The 23,807-nt window shown below is 39.9% G+C and overlaps 1 protein-coding gene across 2 annotated transcripts in view; it reads right to left on the bottom strand.

The window, feature by feature from the left end:
* The window catches only part of Sos1 (SOS Ras/Rac guanine nucleotide exchange factor 1), a 124,973-nt gene extending 108,201 nt beyond the window's left edge, over positions 1 to 16,772 (bottom strand). For both annotated transcript variants that reach the window (XM_047523075.1, XM_047523076.1), the window contains exon 1: positions 16,449 to 16,772. In XM_047523075.1, the coding sequence (XP_047379031.1) occupies positions 16,449 to 16,535 (87 nt within the window). In that variant the 5' untranslated portion in view covers positions 16,536 to 16,772. The remainder of the gene's footprint in view (positions 1 to 16,448) is intronic.
* Positions 16,773 to 23,807: the final 7,035 nt, after the last annotated feature.

Below are 23,807 nucleotides of genomic sequence, written 5' to 3'. Positions count from 1 at the left end.
CCAAATGTTAATCAACAGATGAAGTCATAAACAAAATGTAGTAAATGTACACACAACAGATTATTCAGCCTTAAAAAGGAATGAAATTCTTTCACATGCTACAACATGGATGGGTCTTGAAGACATTATGCTAATGAAAGAAGTCAGACACAAGTAGACAAATATTTTATGAATCTACTTACAAGAACTATCTAGAATAGGCAAATCAAAAGAGACAAAGTACATTAGAGACTATCAGGGTCTGGAAGAGGGGCAACTAAAGAGTTATTGCTAATGTATATGGTTTATATTTGGGTGATGAAAATGTAGTAAGGTTGTACAACTTTATTTTGGGGGTTTGCTTGTTTGTTTGTTTGTGTGTATGCACCAGAGATTGAACCCAAGGGCAATTCACCACTGAGCCACATTCCCAGCACTTTTTTTCTTTTTGAGTCAAGGTCTTGCTAAATTGCTTAGGGCCTCACTAAGTTGCTGAGGTTTGCCTTGAATTTGTGATCCTCCTGCCTCAGCCTCCTGAGCCACTGAGATTACAGGCATGCACCACTGCACCCACCACAACATTGTGAATGTAATTAATCATACCAAGTTACATATTCAAAAATGGCTAAAATGGGGCTGGGGAGATAGCTCAGCTGATAGAGTGCTTGCCTTGCAAGCACGAGGCCCTGAGTTCAATCCCCAGTACCGCAAAAAAAAAAAGAAAAAAAAAAAAAAAAATGGCTAAAATGGAAAATTTAGTCATATATATTTTACCACAACAAAAAATTCAAATAAAGTCATTAAATCTATGTATGTATAGAAATTAGAATTCCTCTATGTTAAAACAAAATGTAATTTTCAATAACTGCACTGTTACAAATTATTGAGTACTACATAGATAATAATTGTTTCAAGCATTATAACTAAAATTTACATTAGCTTATTACAAAATATCTATATTGATTAAAGTCTCGACTTTTTTTTAATCTCAATACTTGTTTTATTCTTTGATTTCCTTTTAACCCTGAATCAAGGTACTTTCTATATACTAGGATTGATCTCATTTGCAAAAGCTGCTTTAACACATTATGGGCAGATTATAGACCTTTTAAGTCACAGATGTAAGCATAAAAGCAATAACATATCTCATTTTTAATTTTATTTCCATAATGTTTGTCATACAACAAGTACTTAACTAATTTGATGAATAAAACTGAACAGGTAAAGATCATCATGAAGGTAACATTAAAGAAACTCTCAAATTATCTTAGTGTTACAGTTTGAAAATACCTACTTTAAAAATAACATGTGAATAATTCAGGGTCCAAAACTTTTTTTTCTTCCATGTATATCCCCACCCCCAACTCTAAAGGGAGGCCACTGAAATTTGACTTGAGAGGAATTTCACTTATTGACCTAGGTTTGTATGCCTCTGAGGCAGCCGGGCCTGGAAAGGAAAGCTAAAGGAGTGATCTCCGTGGCTGTATGGCTGGACTACTCAGATTACTTACTGTGCGGATGCTTGAAGTACTGGTTCACTAGCTTATATCTAATAATCTGGGTATCACTTTGTTTCTTTCATCTTCTGTTAGGTTTGTGTTTCTGTTCATCACAGATTTAATTACAAAAACACTGAATATATGAAAAGCAGAATTTGATTAGCTACTGAAGTAAATTATATAACATTAATTTTAATGAAAATTAAACATTTGACTTTTAAGAATTCACCCTAAGACATTTTTTTAAACTAATATAAAAGGTTTTGGGGAACAAATTACCCACTTTAGGCAGAGGGAGGTGTGGCAGAGGAGGACTATAATTCAATTATCCCAAATCAAGCAATTCATAGCTACAGAGATGACCCTGGCTGACCATGAGAATGAGTCTCTCAGATCTGACTACAGGCAGCATAATTGACTAAGGGTCCCAGCTGCTGCACTCTGAAATCCATCCCTTGTTTGTGCAGTGGCCATGCTTCTAACCGACTCCACCCAGCCAATGATAGAGCAGGGCAGGCATACTAAGGCAGACCTACTCCTGAGAGATGTGGAATTCCTGTGATAAGCAACTTTCACTCAAAGACTTCCTGAGATGGGGCTGGGGTTGTGCCTCAGTGGTAGGGTGCTTACCTAGCATGTGTGAGGCACTGGGTTCAATCCTCAGCACCACATAAAAATAAATAAAATAAAGGTATTGTGTTCATCTACAACTGAAAATATAGTAAAAAAAAAAAAAAAAAAAGACTTCCTGAGGCCTTGGCAAACTTTCTTTAGTATTGCACTGCACTCTAAGACACTTTGACCTAAATTTCCTTCCTTCCTCACCACTCTCCTTCACATGGAGTCAGACTGGCATCACAGTCTGACAACTCCCCCTGACTCCTTCCCCTTTTTCCCTCACAAGCATTTCACTTAATCAGTTTCTAACACACTTAATCTCATCTCATCACCTGCTTTTAAAAGGGCCTGGACTAATAACGAAGATACAAGCTTCCCTTGAAGCATCACTTATTTTGTAAATCTAGCCATTTTAAATGCAATGAACATGACAATTTCAATGCCTTTTGACTGACAGATCTCAATTAAGACCTAACTCATTAAGTATATGCATGCGGGGACAGATTCAGAACCATATGCAATTCAACAAATATATATAAGCACCTACCATACATGAGAACTATGCTAAACATCACAGGAAATAAAAAGGTACTCCCAATCTACGGAAGGAAAGAAGCCACAGATCCAAACAATTCTTGTAAGTCAGACTGTCATGATATGCTAAAACTGAGATATAAGGTACTAAGGATATGAAGAGATCCACATACTAAGGGAATGTGATTGTAGTAGAAAGGCTTTGTGGAGGGAATATTTGAAATGTACTTTGAAAAACATCATTGGAACCTTCAGGTTGTACCTGCATATAATTACCAAGGACAGTCCAACAAAGAAGTTTTCCCATGTTTGTCTCATACGATAAATCCCTACCACAGTTCTCTCACACTTTCATCCCGAGTGCTGATGGTTTCTTAATTGTCCTCCCAATGTGCTCCTTTCCTAGTTTTTCTCTTTCAAAACCAACATTACTTACACCCCTAAGTAAGAAATCTGGGAATCCTCTTTGATTTGTTCACTGTCCTGCCCATTATTCACCAATCTAACTCTAAAATCTCCCTAAAATGTGTCCACTTTTCTCTATCCCCAATCTACTGCCCTAGTCAAGGCCACCATCATTCCTTCCACAAATTGCTGCAAAAATCTAACTGGCCTTCCTAGCTATAGTTCTGCTCTCCTTTAACTCATGTCCCACTGAAGAAACAGCGATCCTTCAAAATTCACCTAATTGTCAGTATCCTGCTTAAACCCTTCAGTGGCTACCCAATGCTCAGATAAAATGCATTAATTTGGTTCACAAGATCTGGCCCTGCACTCCTAATTCCAGATACTCAGAACTCCTAAAATGCTGAGTTTCTCTAGACCTTCCAAGCTACCACAAATCCTTGAAATTCATTTCCTGCTAATCCTTAGCTGGTTAACTCCCACTTTCATTTAAAATATCACTTCCATCATGCCCAAACGTAAGTGTATGCAAATCTCCTGGCTTCCCACTAACACCCCAAGACTATTACTCCCCAGCCCATTCCTTTATGGTGTATATTTTCCCATTAAGTAGTAACTTTAAAATTCTTACTTTGTGGGTCTGGGGGTATAGTTCAATGGTAAAGTATGTGCTTAGCATACAAAAGTCCTGGATTCAATCCCCAGCATCAAAGGGGTGGGGGATAAAGAAAGAAAACACACACACACACACAACTTTACTTTTTTAAAACATCAGACCCGCACCTCTCCCACACACACACACCTTCTTTCCAAATGAAATCCTATACAGATGCCCAATGCACTAAAGGGCTGAGCACCTCAACTTACAGGAGAGTTTCAAAACCCTCTTCACTCAGCTCTCTCATGAGGCACTTCCTTCTTTAATATCTAAGACTTAGAATTTGAAAACTATTGTGTTATACTATACTGCCTATTCAAAGAAGGCATACAGTATAGTGGATAGAGCTGTCCTAGAAATTTAGACAGATGTAGATTCAAATCCTGATTCTACTCCTTATTGTTAGATCTTGAGCAATTTGCCTTCTCAAGATCCATTTCCTCATCTGTAAAACCATGATATTATCAGCTTGAAAAGTAAGTCAATGGATGGGTCAGTAAGAAGTATGCAAACAATGGAACCTAGGCACATAAGCAAAAACTCAATAAATTACTATCTGCCATGTTTTATTATCCCAGTAATGTAAGGTTGTTTTAACATTAAATATAAATCAACAGTAATCAACAAGAGATCAAGGGAATGGAATGGAAATCCTGGAAGTAAACTAAAAGATATGTAAACATAAATATAGATATGTCTATACATATGTACATGAAATAACTTCATTTTCATAAAACACTAAAATAATTCAATTGGGGAAAGAAGGTCTGTCTCTTCAACAAATAGTTTTGATAATTATCAGCATGAAATAAAAGTGAATCTCAATTCCTACCTTATATCATACACAATAATTAACTAGAAATGGACTACAGATTATGTAAAGGGTAAAATAATACAGTTTTAGAATACAACATCAGAATATCTTCATTATTTGGTAGCAGGCAAAACCTCTTAGAGGGTAACAACCTTAGAAAACCTGACAAATTTGACTCCATCAATATTAAAAACTCTACTTGTCAAAAAGCACTATTAAGAAAATAGGTGGGGCTGGGGAGATAGCTCAGTCAGTAGAGTGCTTGTTTTGTAAGCACAAGGCCCTGGGTTCGATCCTCAGCACCCAAAAAAAAAAAAAAAAGAAAAAGAAAATAGGCGAACAACAGACTACAGGAAAATATTCATAAAATATGTATCTGACAAAGGACAGTTACCCAGAACTCTTAAAATTCAAGGTTAAAAATAAAATTCAATTTTTTTAACTGACAAAAGATCTGAGCAGACACCAATCAAAGGTGAGTGGTCACCAAGAACATGAAAAAGTGCTCAATGCCATTAATTATCAGGTTAACACCAAGTCATATTGGGACATCCACTACATACCCACCAAATTTACAAAATTAAAGGCTGGTAACACCACATATTGCCAAGGATGTGGAGTAACTAGAATTCTCATACACTGTTGATGGGAATAAAAATGGTACAGCTTCTTTGGGAAAAGGTCTAGCAATTTCTTATAAACTAGACACCCTATAGGCCACTTCCTTGGTATTTATACAAGAGAAGTGAAAGTACAGGTTTACAAAAGGACTTGTATAAGAACATTATGGTAGCTTTATTCATAATAGCTCAAACTTAAAAACATGTATTCCAGGTATCCACTAGATAAACAAACAAGGATATTCATATTATGAAAAAAGGGACTGAATTCTTAAAAACACAACCTCAAAAGCCTAACCAAAAATATATACTACTATTTCATTTATGTGATATTCTAAAAAATAATAATAAATGGTGGGATGATAAAAGATCAGAGCAGTGGTTTCCTCCGGGAGATGGGGCAGGGACTGACTAAGAAGGCACATGAAGGAAATTTCAGGAGTAGTGGTGATGTTCTGTATCTTAGAGACTTAGATTGTATACATTTGTCAAAACTCATTAAATAATACAGTTAACATTTGTGTATTCCACTGCTCATATGTTTTTCCTAAAAAACAAAGAGAACTTTAAAACAAAATAGTGAACTCTATTTAATGATATGCATGCTGAAGTGTTTAGGAGTAAAGTATACTAATGTCTGCAACTTCGTTACGAAATACATTAAAACACAAGATGGAATATGGATGGAGGGAGGGAATGGATAGGCATGTGATAAAACTAATATACCAAAATTGTTAATTATAGGATCTAGATGATGAAATACATAGGCATTTACTATAACATCTACCAATTTTCTGTTTCTAAAATTTTTCGTAATAGAATGTTAGGATAAAAATTATGTCACAGGCTTGGAGGTTTATCTCAGTGGTAAGAGCCAGTACTCAGCATGCATGGGGTCCCTCAATACACAGACACAGACAGACAGACAGACAGACAGACACACACACACACACACACACTCTCAAAGACAAAAATATTATAAGATGAAGTGCAAAGTTCTTTTCTTATTCCATCTACAGCTATATTAGTACATTAGAGAATATGAGGACTACTTGCCACTTATAGTATCACACTTATTGCCATTATTTCTGAACCTCTCTGCCAATTCTGTATTAGTCTTCCCTCCACCATGATATATACCATAATCCTTATAGACTTCATCATCATCCTATGATTGAATAAACCAACTCCAGAGCTCCTAACTGTTTTATCTCCCTTATCTTTGGGAATCTTAAGTCTAGAATATAACGAATGTCACCATCTCTAAGCATAATCCCCTATCTACTCCCATTACCCCTCTTCAAACTCATTTAGATTTTATTTACTTATTTATTTATTATCAGGGAATGAACCCAGGGGTGCCTAACCAAATATCTAGCTCCCCCCCCCCTTTTATTAAGTTGCTTAGGATCTTGCTAAGTGGCTGAGGCTGACTTTGAACTTACAATCCTCCTGCCTCAGTCTCCTGAGTCACTGGGATCACAGGCCTGCACCACCATACAGACCCATGACCCTTTTTATAGTCTTACTTCCTATCACCTGAAATATCCCTACTTAGTCTCTACTGCAGCTACCTAAAACCAATGATCTTCTCTACCCATTCATCTGAACTGCTGGAGGAAAATCTCACAACTGCCAGACCAATGCTACTCCAAATTCATGGTCTCCAAACTGAGCACTGCTCAGCAATTCCTTTCTAAATCACTGGTTGACTCCATCTCCACAGTTCACAGCAGTAAATTGAAAATTTCATCATTCTTCTTAAACTCCTTACTGATTTCCCTTCCTTACTCTACATAAATAATCTTGCCTTTTACTCTATCATGAAAACAAAGGCTACCAAGCACAAACTCTCTGCTTCCCAACATACAAACCCATTTTTACCTCTTTGCTCCCATCTCAGAGGAAAGAAAGTCACCACCTTGCCAGAGGTAGCATACCACAGTGTTTAAAACGCAGATTCAAGGGCATGGCAGTGCATGCCTGTAACCCCAGTGGCCCAGAAGGCTGAGGCAAGAGGATTACAAATTTAAGGCCAGACTCAGCAACTTAGCAAAATCCTAAGACCCTGTCTTAAAAAAAAAAAAGTATATATATGTATACATACATGTGTGTATATATATGTATATATGTATGTGTGTACACATGTGTGTGTGTGTGTGTGTATGAATTTTTTTTTAAGAGCTGGGGATGTAGCCCAGCAATAAACCACATCTGGGTTCAATCTCAAGTACCAAACCAAAAAAAAAAAAAAAAAAAAAAAAAAAAGGAAAGAAAAGAAAAAATTGGAATGCAAACTCTTAACACTGAAAATTAAAGAAGCCACTAAATGAAAGACTTCTCATGTACATCAATCAGCAGAATATTGTTAAAATGGCCATATTATAGAAAAAGATCTACAGATGCAGTGCATCAAAATACCACTGATATTCTTCCCAGAACTATAAAAACCCTAAAATTTATATCAAAGTACAAAAGAACACCTATAATCCCAGGGTCTTGGGAGGCTGAGGCAGGAGGATCACAAGTTTGAGGCCAGTTTCAGCAACTTAGCACAGCCCTAAGTAACTTAGTGAGATCCTGTCTCAAAATAAAACATAAAAAGGGCTGGGCATGTGGCTCAGTGTTAAGCATCCCTGGGCTTAATCCCCAGTACCCCCCAAAAAAAAAGAAAGAAAGAAAGAAAAAAAATGGTGCTAGGAAAATTGGATATTCATATGTAGAAGATTGATACTAGATCACTCTCTCATACCCTGTACAAAAATTAATTCAAAATGGACCAAAGGGCTGGGGATATAGTTCAGTGGGTAGAGTGCTTGCCCTGCATGTGCACAGGCCTTCGGTTCAAACCCCAGCACCAACCAAAAAAAAGTACCAAAGACCTAAGTATAAGACCTGAAACTTGGAAACTGCTGGAAGAAAATGGGAGAAACACTTGAGATAAAGGTACAGGTAATGACTTCCTGAATAGGACTCCAATAGCTCAGGAAATAATAGCAAGAATTGACAAATGGGATTACATCAAATTAAAAAGCTTTTGCATAGCCAAGGAAACAATTAACAGTGAAAAGACAACCTACAGAATGGGATAAAATCCTTGCAAGCAAATCTTCTGACAGAGGATTAATATCCAGAATATAAAAAGAACTCAAAAACTTAACCCCCAAAATAACCTGATTAATAAATGGGCAAATCAATAAATGAACCAAACAGACAACTTCTCAAAAGAAGTTACAAATGGCCATTAATTACATGAAAAAATGTTCAACATCTTCAGTCATCTGACAAATGCAAATCAAAAGTACACTGAGGAGGCTAAGGTTGTGGCTCAGTGGTAGAGCGCTTGCCTGGCACACATGAGGCACTGGGTTGGGTCCTCAGCACCAATTAAAAACAGATAAACAAAATTTTAAAAAGTACACTGAGGTCAGGGTCAGTGGCACACTCCTGTATTCAGCAGCTCAGGAGGCTGAGGCAGGAGGATTGTGAATTCAAAACCAACCTCAGCAACTTAGCAAGGACTTAAGCAACTCAGCAAGACCCTGTCTCTAAAATACAAAAAAGAGCTGGGGATGTGGTTCAGTGGTTAAGTGCCCCAGGTTTCAAACCCTGATACCCAAAATAAAACAAACAAACAAAAAACCACTGAGAGTCCATCTGATTCCCAATCGGAATGGCTATCATTAAGAAAACAAAAATCAGGGGCTAGAGTTGTAGGTTGGTGGTAGAACACTTGCCGAGCACTTGCCTAACATGTGGAGGCACTGGGTTCAATACTCAACACCACAAAAAAATAAATAAAGGTATTGTGTTTATCTACAACTTTAAAAAATATATTTAAAAAAAATACTCTGCAGTAAGGTACAGACTGGAAAGGGAGGTTCCGATTTAAAAAAAAAAAAAAAAAAGAATACAAAATTCAATAAATGCTGGTGAGGATGGGGGTTGGTGGGAATGTACAGCCACTATGGAAGTTCCTCAAAAAACTAAAAACAACCATGTGATCCAGTTATACCACTCCTGAACATATACCTGAAGAAATTATAGTCAGTAGAAGCCAGGCACAGTGGCACATGCCTATAATCCCAGTGATTCAGAAGGCTGAGACAGAAGGATCACAAATTCAAGGCTAGCCTCAACAACTTAGTGAGACCCTCAGCACTGGAGTGAGACCCTGTCTCAAAATAAAAAGTAAAAAAAGGGCTGGGGATGTAGCTCAGTGGTAAAGTGCCCCTGGGTTAGATGGAAGAAAGAAAGACAGCATAATATAGAAATACCCACATTTATTGAAGCAAAATTCACAAAATCAAGTTATAGAATCAGCCTTTGGACCACCAATGGATGAATGGCTAAAGAACATGGGGCATATATACACAAGAGTATTATTCATCCTTAAAGAACATTCGCAGAAAAATGAAACTGGAGATCATCCAGTTAAGCAAAATAAGCCAGACTCAGAAAAACAAGTATTGCATGTTTTTTTCTCATACATGGAATCTAGAGGGTTAAAAGGGGGGGAGGGAAACATGAAAGTAAATGAAGACCATTACAGAAGAGGAAGTGGGGGAGAATTAGGAGGAAAGGGGGATGAAATGATGGAAGTATGCTAAATGCATATAGGAATATGCTATAATGAAACCCATTATTCTGTATAATTAATGTGCACTAATAAAAAGGCAAAAATTATTTTGCAAATGATCTTTATTACTGCATATTGCTTTTCCTAATTCATTTTAGAAAAAAAAAATTGTGAATTGTATAAAAAGCATAACAACATTTTAGAGTTACATTATATTCCTGGACTTATTTGAATGAAAATTGGAAATTTATAAAACACAAATTGTTTGTCTTGAAATACAAGGGTTTTTTCATTGAAAGAAAGAAAGAAAGAAAGAAAGAAAGAAAGAAAGAAAGAAAGAAAGAAAGAAAGAGGAAAGGAAAGGAAAGGAGAATCTGTAACCAAATTACTTGGGCAAATCAGCTTTTCCAAATCTGTCTTCTTCACTGTGCAATGGAAGCAATAATAGTATCTATGAGAATCAAATGGAAGCACATGTGAAGTGTTTAAGATAGTACCTGACAAACAGTCCAGGGCAAATTCTTTTGCTTGTGTTGCTGTACTCTCTCCTTGTTCAACTCCTTCCCCATAGACACTTAACAAGTTCGTCACCTTCCAGTAAGAAGCAAAAAAGTCTTTCCAACCTTGAATTTGATCTCCTTCTTGCCTAAGCAGTATCTCATTTCTCTTCACTTAAAATCAGGAGATAGGGGGAGGTCATCTGCATTTTTTTTTTCACACATGTTCATCTACTCTCAAATAAAACTGGTCTGATACAAATGACCAATGATCCCTTAGCTATCAAGTCTTAACACTTTCTAGGCACTTTATTTTTCTGTAGTATTTTTCTGTAGCCTAACGTGGTAAACTCTTGTCCTGAAGCTCCCTCCTCTCTCAGCTTCTCAGACTCTAGGTCTCATTCCTTTCACCTGACTCTCCTTCCCCTCAGTCCTCTCCCTACATACTATTTTCCACTCCCCTCCCCCAATTTGATGACAACCTTATTTCAGTGTTACTCTATTTTTTCAGTGGATGGTTCCACCTACTTTTTAATAAACATCTTCACTGAGCTACAACTGACATATAATAAACTGTACATATCTAAAACTGGTCAATATGAAAAACTCTAGCATAGCAGCTCAGAAGGTTGATGCAGGAGGATTGCCAAGTTCAAGGCCAGTCTCAGCAATGTAGCAAGGCTCTAAAACTTAGTGAGAACCTGGCTCAAAATAAAAAATGAAAAAGGGCTAGGAATGGATGTAGCTTAGTGGTAAAGCATCTCTGAGTTAAATCCTCAGCACAAAAAAAAAAAAAAAAAAAAAAAGCAGGGGCGTGGGGGTGCTGGGGGGTGGGAGGGGGGGGAGTCTAGCATATGTATATATTCCCTGAAACCATCAACACACTCCAGATGAGTGAACATAAAATTCTCTCTTTAAAACAACTAATAATCTACATTAGTTTGCATATTCTATAATTTCATGTAAATAGAATTATACAGTATATATGCATTTGGTTTGGCTTCTTTCAGCTAAATTTAAGATTCAGCCATCTCCAAAACTTATAAAGAACTTAAAAATCTTTACACCAAAAATACAAAGAACCCAATCAATAAATGGGCTAAGGAACTGGGTAGATACTTTATAGAAGACATACAGGTGATTAACAAATATATGAAAAAGTGTTCAATGTCTCTAGTAATTAGAGAAATGCAAGTTAAAACCACCCTAAGATTTCATCTCACTCCAATTAGAATGGCTATTATCAAGAACACAAGCAATAATAGGTATTGGCGTGGATGTGGGGAAAAGGCACACTTGTACATTGCTAGTGGAGTTGCAAAATTGGTGCAGCCACTCTAGAATGCAGTATGGAGATTCCTTAGAAAACTTGGAATGGACCCACCTTTTGACCCAGTTATCCCACTCCTCAGTTTATACCCAAAGGACCTAAAATCAGCATACTGCAGTAATGCAGTCACATCAATGTTTATACAAGCTCAATTCACAATAGCTAGATTGTGGAACCAACCTAGATGCCCTTCAACAGATGAATGGATAAAGAAACTGTGGTATATGTACACAATGGAATATTATGCAGTCAGAAAGAATAAAATTATAGTATTTGCAGGTAAATGGATGGAACTGGAGAATATCATGCTAAGTGAAATAAGTCAATCCCAAAAAACCAAAGGCCAAATGTTTTCTCTGATAAGTGGATGATACATAATGGAGTTGGGGGTGTGTGTAAGAGAAGAATGGAGGAACTTTGGATTACATAGAGGGAAAAGAGAGGGGGGAGTGGATGGGGATATGAAAGATGGTGGAATGAGACAGACATCATTACCCTATGTACATGTATAATTACATGAATGGTGTGAATCTACATTGTGTACAACCATAGAAATGAAAAGTTGTACCCCATTTGTGTACAATGAATCAAAATGCAGTCTGTAAAAATAAATAAAGAAAATATTAAAAAAAAAAAAAAGATCCAGTCATGTTGTCATGTGTATTGGTAGTTTTTTCTTTTGTTTTCATTTATAATGCTGGGAATTGAACCCAGGACCTTGAACATGTTGGGCAAGTGCTCTACCACTGAGCTACCCCCAGTCATACTTCATTCCTTCTTATTCCATTTTATGGCTATATCATAATTTGTTTATTCATTCTTGTTGATGGACACGAGTTATTTCTAGTTTCTGGCCAAACATAACTGCCATGAAACATTCATGCATAAATCTTCCTGTAAACACAGATTTTATCTATAGTCTTATCCCCCTTGCCCCCAATATTGAGGACTGAACCCAGGAGTCCTCTTCCACTGAGTTATATCCTCAGCCCTATATATTTTGAGACAGGGTCTTCCTAAGTTGCCCAAGATGACGTTCATCTTGCCAACCCCTTGCCTCAGCTTCCAAGTCACTGGGATTACAGGCGTGCACCACTGAATCTGACTATACTTACAGCTTTACTTACACACCTAGAAGTTTCAAATCTGCTTCATCAGATATCAACAGCCAATTACCAGTTGGAAAAGTACAGCTGGATAACCCAAAGGGACTTTTAAATCAACATGTCCAAAAATCATCTTATTAAGCCACCCTCTCCAGCCCAAAGTCCTCTACAATTCTCTATCCTGATTAAAGGCACGCAAACCAAAAACTCTTCCTGCTTCCTTAACTTCCCCCATCATTAGATCCTATCAATACTGCCTTTTAAAAACATCTCTCAAACAGAATCCATCACATTTCCATCCTAGTTCAAACGTAATCTTAATTCAAATGTATATCATCTCTTAGTTTCACTATCAAACTAACTTTCTAACTTTTCTCCTTGATTCAGGTCTCATTCTTCTCCAGGCCATTTTCTATTTTGTGGCAAAAGTGAATTTTCTAAGATTCAATTCTGGTTTTACTTTCCTATTAACTTCTCAGTAGCCAGGTGTGCCACCAGTCCTACCTGCAATGCCAGCAACTCTGAAGGCAGAGGCAGGTGGATCACACGTTTGAGGACAGCCTGGGCAATTTAGAATGACCGTCTCTAAATAAAAAAATAAACATAAAAAGGGCTGGGGACGGAGCTCAGTGGAAAGCATCGCTAGGTTCAATTCCCAGTACAAAAAGGAAATAAGTCCCACCCTGAAACAAACAACAATCCTCCTATGGCTTCTCTCCTAACTCCAACTTAACAAAAAAGTGTACAACCAGTTCTCTCTCCAGACTCACCTCTTACCACTTTCCATCATGTTCTAACTTAGTCTTTCCGATTATGTTGTTTACCTCTGTATCCTTAGTGCCAAAAGCAATACATGGTCTGAGGTAGGCATGATATATTTGTGGGATAAGGTAGGACTTAAGCTGATAGATGGAAAGAGATATAGTGGAACATTCTGAACATATTCAGGCAGTACTATCTGGCTAAACCTTAAGAACCAGGAAAGATTATGGAAGGGAATCCAGTCAGAAGATCAGAATGAAGCCAAATCACCATCATTTCCATGCTAAAAACTGCACTTTATCCTACATTAAACTCAAAAGACATTAAGGGTTCTGAACAATAGTGTGACATATTCAGAACTATCCTACAATTTCTGAATTTTGGAAAACAAAGGGCAAGTGGGGAGGCAATGAACTAAATTAAGAGGCTATCACATTAGGAAAGAAGGTTCAATTAGAGTAGTTAGAGGAAGGAATAGAACAATATCAAAGGGGAAAAAACATACAACCTTAGTCTGAGTGTGGTCAGTAATGCACAGAGAAAAGTCAGAGTATTGAACCAAATAAAATACTAAAGCTATTAATCAAAAAGAAATTTAAAAACTGGCAGATGGAGGAGAAGAAGGTGATAGTTTTAGTGGGTATTCCCTTACTCGTTTATTAAAATTGAATGCCTAACAGATGTCAGGCAGTGTATGTAAGGGGAATAAAATGAGGGTAAGATATCATCCCTGTTCTCCAAAAGCATCCGATCTAGTTGGGGGAAGAGGAACACAGTAAACACCTAAAATTCACTGCTAAGAGTTAGGATAGGGGACTAAAGGAAAACAAAGGAGTAATATCCAATTCAGCCCTGGAGACTTAGGAACACTATAGGGTTGAGTCCCAAAGGATGACAAAAGTCAAGTCCAGCAAATTAGGGCATCCCAGGTGAACCGAATAGCCAACCCAGAGACTTGAGGTGAGAGAACACAAGTGGGGCACAGTAGTCTAGTAAGTCAGAAGGAAGAGTTCAAGATATGGACTTATTCACATGAAATGTCCAGCAGGTAGGTGAAAATACAGGTTTTGAGCTACCAAGACCATATCTGGCCAAGAAATATATTTTTAACTTTGTCTTTGGTGTCTCAGAATTATTGTTTGGTGGATATTTAAATTACTGAAAGAACCTTACGTATCAGGTAGATTGTGTACATTTCCACTCCTCCCATTAATTCTTCAAGGGTATTCTGTTTAAAGTCAAAACTTGGGTTATGTAAATAAGCAAACAGCAAACACCACCAGTAGGAATGTGGAAAACTGGACATGCATGCCCTGTCTAAAGAGGGAAAACATTTACTCAACTCCAGCAGTTTACTGCCTTGCTTGAAGAGGACTTTAAGTGGAGAGATTTTCCTATTCTTCAAAAAAACTGAAAATTGAGGTTTTATGTAATATTTCTCATTTTTAAGTTTTGGCAAATAATTACATTTAAAAATAAAACAACACTGTGCCAGTCAAATAAAATGTGTCTGTGGATAGATTTAACAAGGGTCACCCATGTGGCAATTAGAGCAGGTCTGCTTAACCCCTACAGTGCTCTTTCTCTACTACAAAGATCCTCTCTGATATCTTGGTGATTCCCTCAGGAAAGGAGCTGCTCGCTTCCAACAAAATGGCCCCAAACTGGTAATGCCTTATGAAGTTTTGTTTTATTTTAAACACATCTTGAAAACAATTTTCATTGTCCCCTTGCCCTGTCAGGATACCAGCTTCTAGTGTCACTGAGACATACTTCTCCCCTTCTATTACAAGCTAATAAGTCAAGTTTTCAGGTAAAGCAAAATAAATAGAATGAAACTTGATGAAATTCCTTATGAATCAAAAATGGAAGGCATATGACATCTCTTTGATTTTCTTAGAAATTATCACAGAGATGTTTGCAATTAGTGAAACACTTGAGAGGGAAAGTCAATAACCTAAATCTGAAATAGAGCAAATTCTACTAACAAACCATAGTTTCCATTGTAATACACCAAGAGGGAGAGGGGGAGAGCAGGCCAAAAGCAAAGTAAAAGTTGCTAGCCTTGGAAAAATATCATACCTTTTAAGATATTCATGGCAAAGTATAAATGTTCAGCAAAGGTACACCATTATCTCAATTCTCAGGAGCAAAATTATACTTTTAACTAGAGAGCATGACCATTCTTTGAGCAACAAGAAAACAAGAAACAATATTAAAACAATGTCTAATGAAAAGGTAAATGAAGAAAAGGAAACAATAATCTGTTTTTAAATTCATTCAAACACACCGGTTTCAGATGATTTAATACTGTATTTACTAAGTCACAATGTTGCTTTAGAAGTTTTTACAATGTAGCAACACTTGCAGTGTAACTTTAGTTAACAAAGTGGCAAGCTGAAAGTAACATACATGGGTTAAAAATTCTTAACAAACCAAATGACCGTACCAAGATTCTCAAACCACCCACCCCCAAGCAAAATCTGACAATAGTGGTAAGGCACCGGCCCCTGTTAATGGGGGAGAGGGGGTGTTAGGATAATGGAGAGCTATTACTGAGGATGAGATGAGCAAAGAAAAGCAAAGCAAAGCAGGCCTCATTCTCCTTGGCAGGCAAGCTCGCAATTACTTAGAGCAAGCATTATGGCCAGAGCATTCTCGAGCCAGTAAAACGAGTACTGGACACCTAAAACCGGAGGCTGACAGCAGCTCTTGCCCTAAGACTCAGAAGACGGAAAAGTGTCCTGCCTTGACCTCCACTGAAAACTGAGGCTCCTCCAACTGTTGTCTGAATCAAGGGGGCATCGGTGGTTGGTTTATTCGGACAAACTCCCTGGCTTCCTGCGGCCTTCCCACTCATCGGGTGAATGTCAACACCGAGAGTCAGCCTAGTATGGGGGAACCTCAATGTGCGCGGTCCTTTCAGGAGAGGCGATGAGACAGGGAAGAAAGACTGCCCTGTTGCGCCCCGCCTCCCCAGCCCTCGCCCAGCCCGGCGCCCGCGCTGGGGGCTGCAGCCGCGAAGCGGGGTTCCGCGCGCTCCTCACCTTTTTCAGCGCAGGCACCAGCAGCCCCCGCCACTTGGGCGCGTTCTCCTCGCTGAAAAACTCGTAGGGCAGCTGCTGCGCCTGCATGGTGCCCCCGGGGTGCCTCTGGGCGGGGAGAGGGGCGGCAGCGGCGGCGGCCGGGCCGGGGAGCCGCGAGAGGGCGAGCTCGCAGCGCGGAATAGGGCCGGGGCTCCTCCGGACGGCCCGGCCCCCTCCCGGCGCCGCGCGGCCGGGCTAGCCCTGGCGAGGCGGCTGGGGGGCGAGGCCCGCACCCGGCCACCCACCCGACACCAGCACCAGCCGCGGAGAGAGGACGCAGCCCGCCGGCGGCGGCGGCGGCATCCCGCACCACCGCCCCGGGGCCAGGCCCCCCGCCCCTCCCCGGCCCGCCGGCGCCGCCCGGGGCTGCCCTCCGCCGCGGCCGCCGCCCGCCTGCCGGCGCCGCGCTCCGGGGCCCGGCCTGGCCCGCCGAGGAGCGGGCGGCTGGGGGAGGGCGTGTGGAGGGGCGCTCCGACCGCGGCGCCCGCTCTGCCCTGCAGACTCCCGAACGCCAGACCCTCCCGGCGAGCGGGGCAGAGGCCGGGGTCTAGCGGGGGAGGGAAGGGCCCGAGGTCGTCGTCGGGGAATCTGGCTGCCCCGAGCTGCCGCCGCGGCCGCCGCCGACGCCGGTGTAGCGCTGGGGCTTCCTACTAGAGAACTGAACCTGCTCACCACTGAGCATGCGCCGCCGGGCTGGGCCGGTTCGCTCCGGGTTTTCCGGCTCCTGGTGGAGGAGGAGGGACGCGCGAGAAAGGGAGGGCGCCCGGCTGGGCAGTGGTGGTGCTCCTGGGGCTGCAGGGGAGGGGCGAAAGGATCCTTGAAGGCGAAGCCCTGCAGAGCGGGGCCCGCGGGGGTGGGGTTGTGCGAGCTAAGGCAAAACGTCCCCCACTGTATGCTCGGGCCGCCTCCAACTGGAACCCCACCCCACTTTTGAAGACGCTGGGCCTTTCGTTTCGGGGAGGGCTGTGTGTGCGTGTGTGTACTTTGTTCCCGAACATGAAGATAAGGACTCCCCAGAACATGCAATGTATAGTAAACACTGCACAAAAGATAGGCTCCCTCTCACGAAATCTGCTCAAAATTTATTGGGTACTATAAGTGATTGTAGTATTTCCATATCCTCAAGAATAAAATGTCGTACGTGTAGTATTGATTTTGTGTTTAGATTCGATCTGTTCAAACCCACTTCAAATGTGAACTCCAATAAGCACTTACTTTCAATGATAGTTGAGACTTCTTTTGCAGTTCCAGATCCCAGGTCATTTTACTTACGCCCCCCTCAGGATATTTATTTATTTATTTATCCTTTTGGCTCTTTCCACTAGATGATAAACTTCTGGGAGGCAGATCTTTCCACCAAAGACTCTATCCAGAATAGGCACTTAATGTTTGTGAAATGCTAAAGAAAGAGCATGTATAAACTGTCCCTCCATCCCAGGGATGCAGATGTTTGTTAATAATAGTGGCACTATGTGGCACAGTAGAGCACCTTAATACCTCACAGTTTATCATTAAACACCTTCCGAATATCGTCTTATTTAATCTTCATAATAACTATTGTTGGCACTTCACAGATGAGAACTAGTCCAAGTTAAAGTTGACACTGTGTCCTGCAATTCTGGAGAAGAGTAACAAGGATCGCATAGATGAGAAATGATTAAGCCATAGTTATTATTCTTTACTGTGAGAATCTGTATAAAGTCAGATTCTTTCATCTTAAAATGTGCACACATAATTTACATTTTAAAATTCCCCACACTTTCAAAGTTTTCTAAGTATTTTGAAATCCATCCATAAACCTCTGGGCTAAGACAGTAGAAGAATCATAGCTTGGAGGAGTTGGCAATGAAAAAGGGGTTCAAAGAACATGTCAATCATCTTCAAATGTTTAACGGACTGTGATATAGTTTGTGTAGTTCTAAATGACTGACCCAAGATCAACCCTATGCGAGTAACTATTCCTTGGCTTCACTTTCCTCTTAAAATGCATTTCAAATTTCTTACCATAGCTCACAAAGCCGTGCATCTGGCTCCTATTTACATTCTCAACGTTTCTCACCATTCTCAACCTTGGCTCACCACGCTCCAGTTACACTGGTCTGCTATTCCTAGAAAACACTAATCTCTTTCCTGTCTCAAAGACTTTGCTCTTTTCTCAGTCTGGAGTTCCTAGCTAGTCACTTCGCTAGTTATAAACATCACGACCTCCAAGTGCATTCTCTGATCAGTCCAAGCAGTTCCCATCTGTATGTTTCTACCATAAGCCTCGCATATTTCCCTGCTAGTACAAGCCTATTTTTGTCTTTGGCCTTCCTCCCACTAAAACAAACTCCAAAAGAACAGTATCTGGTTCGTCATGGTATCTCCAAGACCTACAGTGTCTACACAACTGATGGTTTATTTTTGAAAGAATGAAAGTTGTATGGAGAAAACTTTCAGGAGGACTATACCATCAAACTTATCCCCAGACAACACATGATCTTCGAGGGTATGAAAGTAAAGACTACTTTCACTCACTCCAGGATGTTAGGGAGCGTTAAGTGGTTGAAACTGTTGATCTTCAAGGGTCCCTTCAGTTAGGGAATCTGTTTTAATTGCCTAGGGAATCAAGTCTTAGAAACATCAAGCTTAGCGGCCGAAACAGGTTTTCACTACTACGGAAGTGTGGGAAGCAAAGAGAGCAAGCAGCTGGAGGAGAGTTACAGGGAAGACTCCAAGCTTCTCGCCCTAGTAATCTAGGGAGAGTGTCAGCTTGGCACAGCTAAGGTCACGGAGCGCCCGAGTCCCTCTCAACTGCTTGCCTGGATCTCTTGAAACAAAACAATAGTCCTATTGGCACGCAGCGAGAAAAGACTGCCACGCCAAACTCAAGGAGCTTGTGGGTTTAGATGCAAAAGTCCCCGGGTCCGCTCACAAGTTTAACAACAGCCGACAGATGTCCCGTGGCGCAGGCGCAGAGACTTCAATTTTGACGCCCCTCCTCAGTGCTAAGGAGCCTCGCGCTCTAGCGGACGTGACGCACGGGGGCGCGTCCAGACGCACTAGCCGAAGCCCGAGGTGGGGCGCGTCCAGGCGGGGTAGCCGAGTTCCGAGTGCGTCGCAACTGGGGCGGCGAGGGAAGGGAGCGGGAAGGACGTTCAGCCCCTAGGTGTGCCCCCTGCAGGTGGAAAGTGCAGCCCTCGCGCTTTTCTCGGCGACGCTGGCCCAGGACTCTGACGCCTGACTCCCCTGCCTCCCCGCGGTCAGAATTATCTACCTGAAGCAAACTTTTGTTCAAGAGCTTCCACTGGCGTCCCAGGTTAAAATCCAAAGTCCTTAACCTGATACTCATGGCCTTGCACAATCGAGCCGCTGCTCTTTCCAGCGGAATCTCCCACTCAAAAAACTTACCCGTGCCTCTTACCCACCCATCACTTGAATGAACCCGTCACGTGCTGTTCTGTATGCCTGGAAGGCCTATAACCTTTTTGTCCAATTCCGGCAACAGAGCCCCAACCCAGGTTCTTGCTCACAGTGGAACTGGCACCCATGCTGCGGGGTCTCGGCTCCAGTGTCACCTTCTCTCTGAACTTCTTCCAAGCTCTCATGCAGGATTCCTTCGTTAGAACTTCAGGGCTTAACAAGCATAAGAACACTTTTCAACCACTAGCCAAGTTGATGTATTCTCTCTCTAGAACAATATCCACCCTTCATTCTTTTCCTTCCTTCCCAATCTCTACCTTCAATTCCACTTGTCCAAATAGAAGAGTATGTCCCCAGAATATTCATGTGATAAAATAGTGGCTGATAAAAACCGCTGAATGCCAACCTTTTATTCACCTTTAGCTAATACTTGAGTCTCTTTCTCTCACTCTTCCTTACTCCTCTGTCCCTTACAAAGATAGTACAAAGCAGGATAGGTACAATTAGGAGAGATGATCAAAGGATCTTTTAAGATATATGGAACTCTTCTTTGCACATCTTTTTCAGGATCCCTACAGAGTCCAGTTTTTTGCAAAAGCCTCTCTGATTGAAGTTGTAATAGATCCTCAAAATGCAACTTTTATTCCCTAGATGTTTTGTTATGAAATGTGGTAAACTAAATCTACAATGTACTTGGAAGAGCATGAAGTTAACCCTTTAAAACAACATGGTTGAAGAATTGGAGATAACAGATATGAATATTGATTGCATAGAGAAATTAAAACAATGTAGTGGGCTGGAGATGTAGCTCAGTGCTAGGTGCTTGCCCACTATGTACAACGTCCTGAATTCAGTCCCCAGCATCACAAAACAATGTGGCATCAACACAGGAACAGATAAATAAATCAATGGATCATTAGTGGGCCAAATATATAGAAACCTGATTTTTTTTTTTTTCAAGTACCGGAGATTGAACCCAAGGATATGTGTTACCAATAACTTACATCTCCAACCTTTCTTTTTTCTTTTCTTTCTTTCTTTTTTTTTTTTTTTTTTTTTTTTTTTTTGAGACAGGGTCTTACTAAGTTACTGAGGGTCTCAATCAGCAAGTGCCACCAAGTTCAGCTAGAAACCTGATTTATGACACAAGAGGCATTGCCAATGACTTGGGAAAGGATATACTGTTCAACATATGAAATAGAGATGATAAATACATGTAGAAGATGAGATAACATCCCTAACTCACACCCTACACAAAACAATCCCATTGGATTAAAGGCTTTAAATGTAAAAAGTAAAATTATAAAACTATGAGAAGATAATAAAGAATATCTTTATGAGCCCAAAGTAGAAAGTGAAAGGGTAAGACAAATTAAAAACAAGACATTGCAACTCATAAAACCAAAACAGAATTAGTATCCACAATAGGTAGTTTACTTGGAGAAAATGATGATTAGGAATTCATCTCAATAATCAGAGAATCATGCAAAGTGAAATAAGCCAGTCCCAAAAAGTCAAAGATCTACTGTTTTTGCAGACATGTGGAAACTAACCCACAATGTGTGTGTTGGGGGGGGGGGACTGGGGATGGAATTCAGTGGATTAGACAAAGGAAAATGGAGGGAAGGGGGATAGGAAAAGAAAAGACAGTGGAATGAATCTGACATAATTTTACTATAAACATATATGAATATACTACAGTGAATCCCACCATCATGTACATCCACAAGAATGGGGTCCTAGGGCTGGGGAGATAGCTCAGTCGGTAGAGTGCTTGCCTTGTAAGCACAAGGCCCTGGGTTTGATCCCCAGCACCCAAAAAATAAAAAAAAAAAATGGGGTCCTAATTAGAATAAGATACATTCCATGCTTGTATAATTATATCGGAATGGATTCTACTGTAATGCATAACTAAAAAAAAGAATCAATTTTAAAAATCAGGAAAATGCAAGCTAAAAAAATAATCAGGGAAACTCAATGAAGCCAGACTTGATGGCACACCCATGAAACCCTAGCTACTCAGGAGACTAAGGCAGAGGACTACTCCAGACCAGGAGTTCAAGGCCTACCTAGGCAACATAAGGAACACCTGGATTCACAAAACAAAAGAAAACAAACAAAAAGACCCCAATGAAATCTGATTGTGAGCCCATTTAATTGACAAAATTTTTAAAGTTGAACAATACTAAGCTTTGGAAAGGGTGAAATTCTTATCCAACTGAAATTCTTATCCACCGTTAATAGCAAAATAAACAAGTGCAAACATTTTTTGTAATTATTTACCATCTCTTAAAAGATAAACATGGACATGTCCTATATAACCTAGCATAGGATATATTCACATAACATATATATCTCAGAGAAATTCTTTCACATTTGGACCAGAAAGTTTCTCACTGTATTGTTTGTAATAGCACAAGCTATAAAATGAATAAGTTTATTTTGGGATACTATAGAGCAGCAAAAATTAATGAACCACACCTATATGAACATAAAGTAAAACACAGGAAACTGTGCAGTAAAGTTCAAAAATAAGTAGATAAGTAGAATTAAATTGTATGCTATGTATTGTGGAATCCAGCATCCAAGATGGTCCAGTGAGCCTTGCCTTCTGGTATCCATGCGTGGTATATACCCCACTCCCAGAATGAGTACAAAATTCTATTCAATAAAAAAATCCTATTTTGCAGAAATTACGTTTGTGGTGACTGAAGCTGTTTTCAAAGAAGATGTGACTTTAGTCCTTTTTTTTTTTTTTTCGGATCCTGCATTCTTAGGGAAGTTCACTGCCATGTTTTGAGGACACTCAGCAACCTTATGGAGAAGTCCATGTGAGAAGGAATTGAGACCTGCTGTCTTCAACCATGTAAATGAACCAACTTAAATATAGATCCTCCAGCCCCAGTCCAGCCTTCAGATGACTGAAACCTCCCTATCCCTGGTAAGATCCTGAACCAGAAACACCAGCTAATCCATTTCTAAATTATTTATTTATTTATTTACTGAACCCAAGGCTGCTTAACCACTGAACCATATCCCCAACCCTTTTTATTTTTTATTTTGAAACAGGGTCTTGCTAAGTTGCTTCGAGCCTCACTAAGTTGCTGAGGCTGACTTTTAACTTGGGATCCTCCTGTCTCACTCTCCTTAACTGCTGGGATTATAGGCAAATGCTACCACACCTGGCCCATTTCTAAATTTCTTATAGAAACTGAGACACTAAATGTGTGTTGTTACATGTTATGGAGCATCAGAATACTAATACTTTTATTGGACATATACCCTAAGTGGTAAAATTTGTATATCTTCTTTGGAGAAATGTCTATTAAGATTCTTTTGTCCCTTCTTTAATTGGGTTGCTTATCTTTCTGTTATTGAACTGTATATATTTCTACATATTCTGAATACAGGTCCCTTATCAGAGACATGATTTGCAAATATTTTCTTCCATTCTGAAGGGTTTTGTTTGTTTGCTTGCTTGCTTGATAGTGTCCTTTGAAGAAAAAAAGTTTTTAATTTTGACGAAGTCTGATTTGTCTATTTTTTCTTGTACTTTGGTATCACATCTAAGAAGGTGTTGCTTAACCCAAGGTCATGAAGAGTTACAGCCCCCCTCCTATATTTTCTTCTAAGAATTTGTAATTTCAGCTCTTAAGGAAGCCTGAAGTTAGATGGGTGGTGCAGGAAAGGGTCCAACTTTATACTTTTGCACATAGATATATAGTTTACCAGCACCATTTATTGAAAAGACTCTTCCAATTGAATTGCCTCAGCATCATAATTAAAAATTAGTTGACTATAAATATCAAGGTTTATTTCTAGACTCTCAACTGTACTCCATTGATCAGTATGTCTTTCCTTATACCAGCACCACACTGTCTTGATTACTATAGCTTTTAGTACATTTTGAAATTAAAA

Source organism: Sciurus carolinensis, chromosome 13 (genome assembly GCF_902686445.1).
Source record: "Sciurus carolinensis chromosome 13, mSciCar1.2, whole genome shotgun sequence".
In the NCBI taxonomy this organism is placed as follows: Eukaryota; Metazoa; Chordata; class Mammalia; order Rodentia; family Sciuridae; genus Sciurus; species Sciurus carolinensis.
This window is presented reverse-complemented; position numbering and strand designations above follow the sequence as displayed.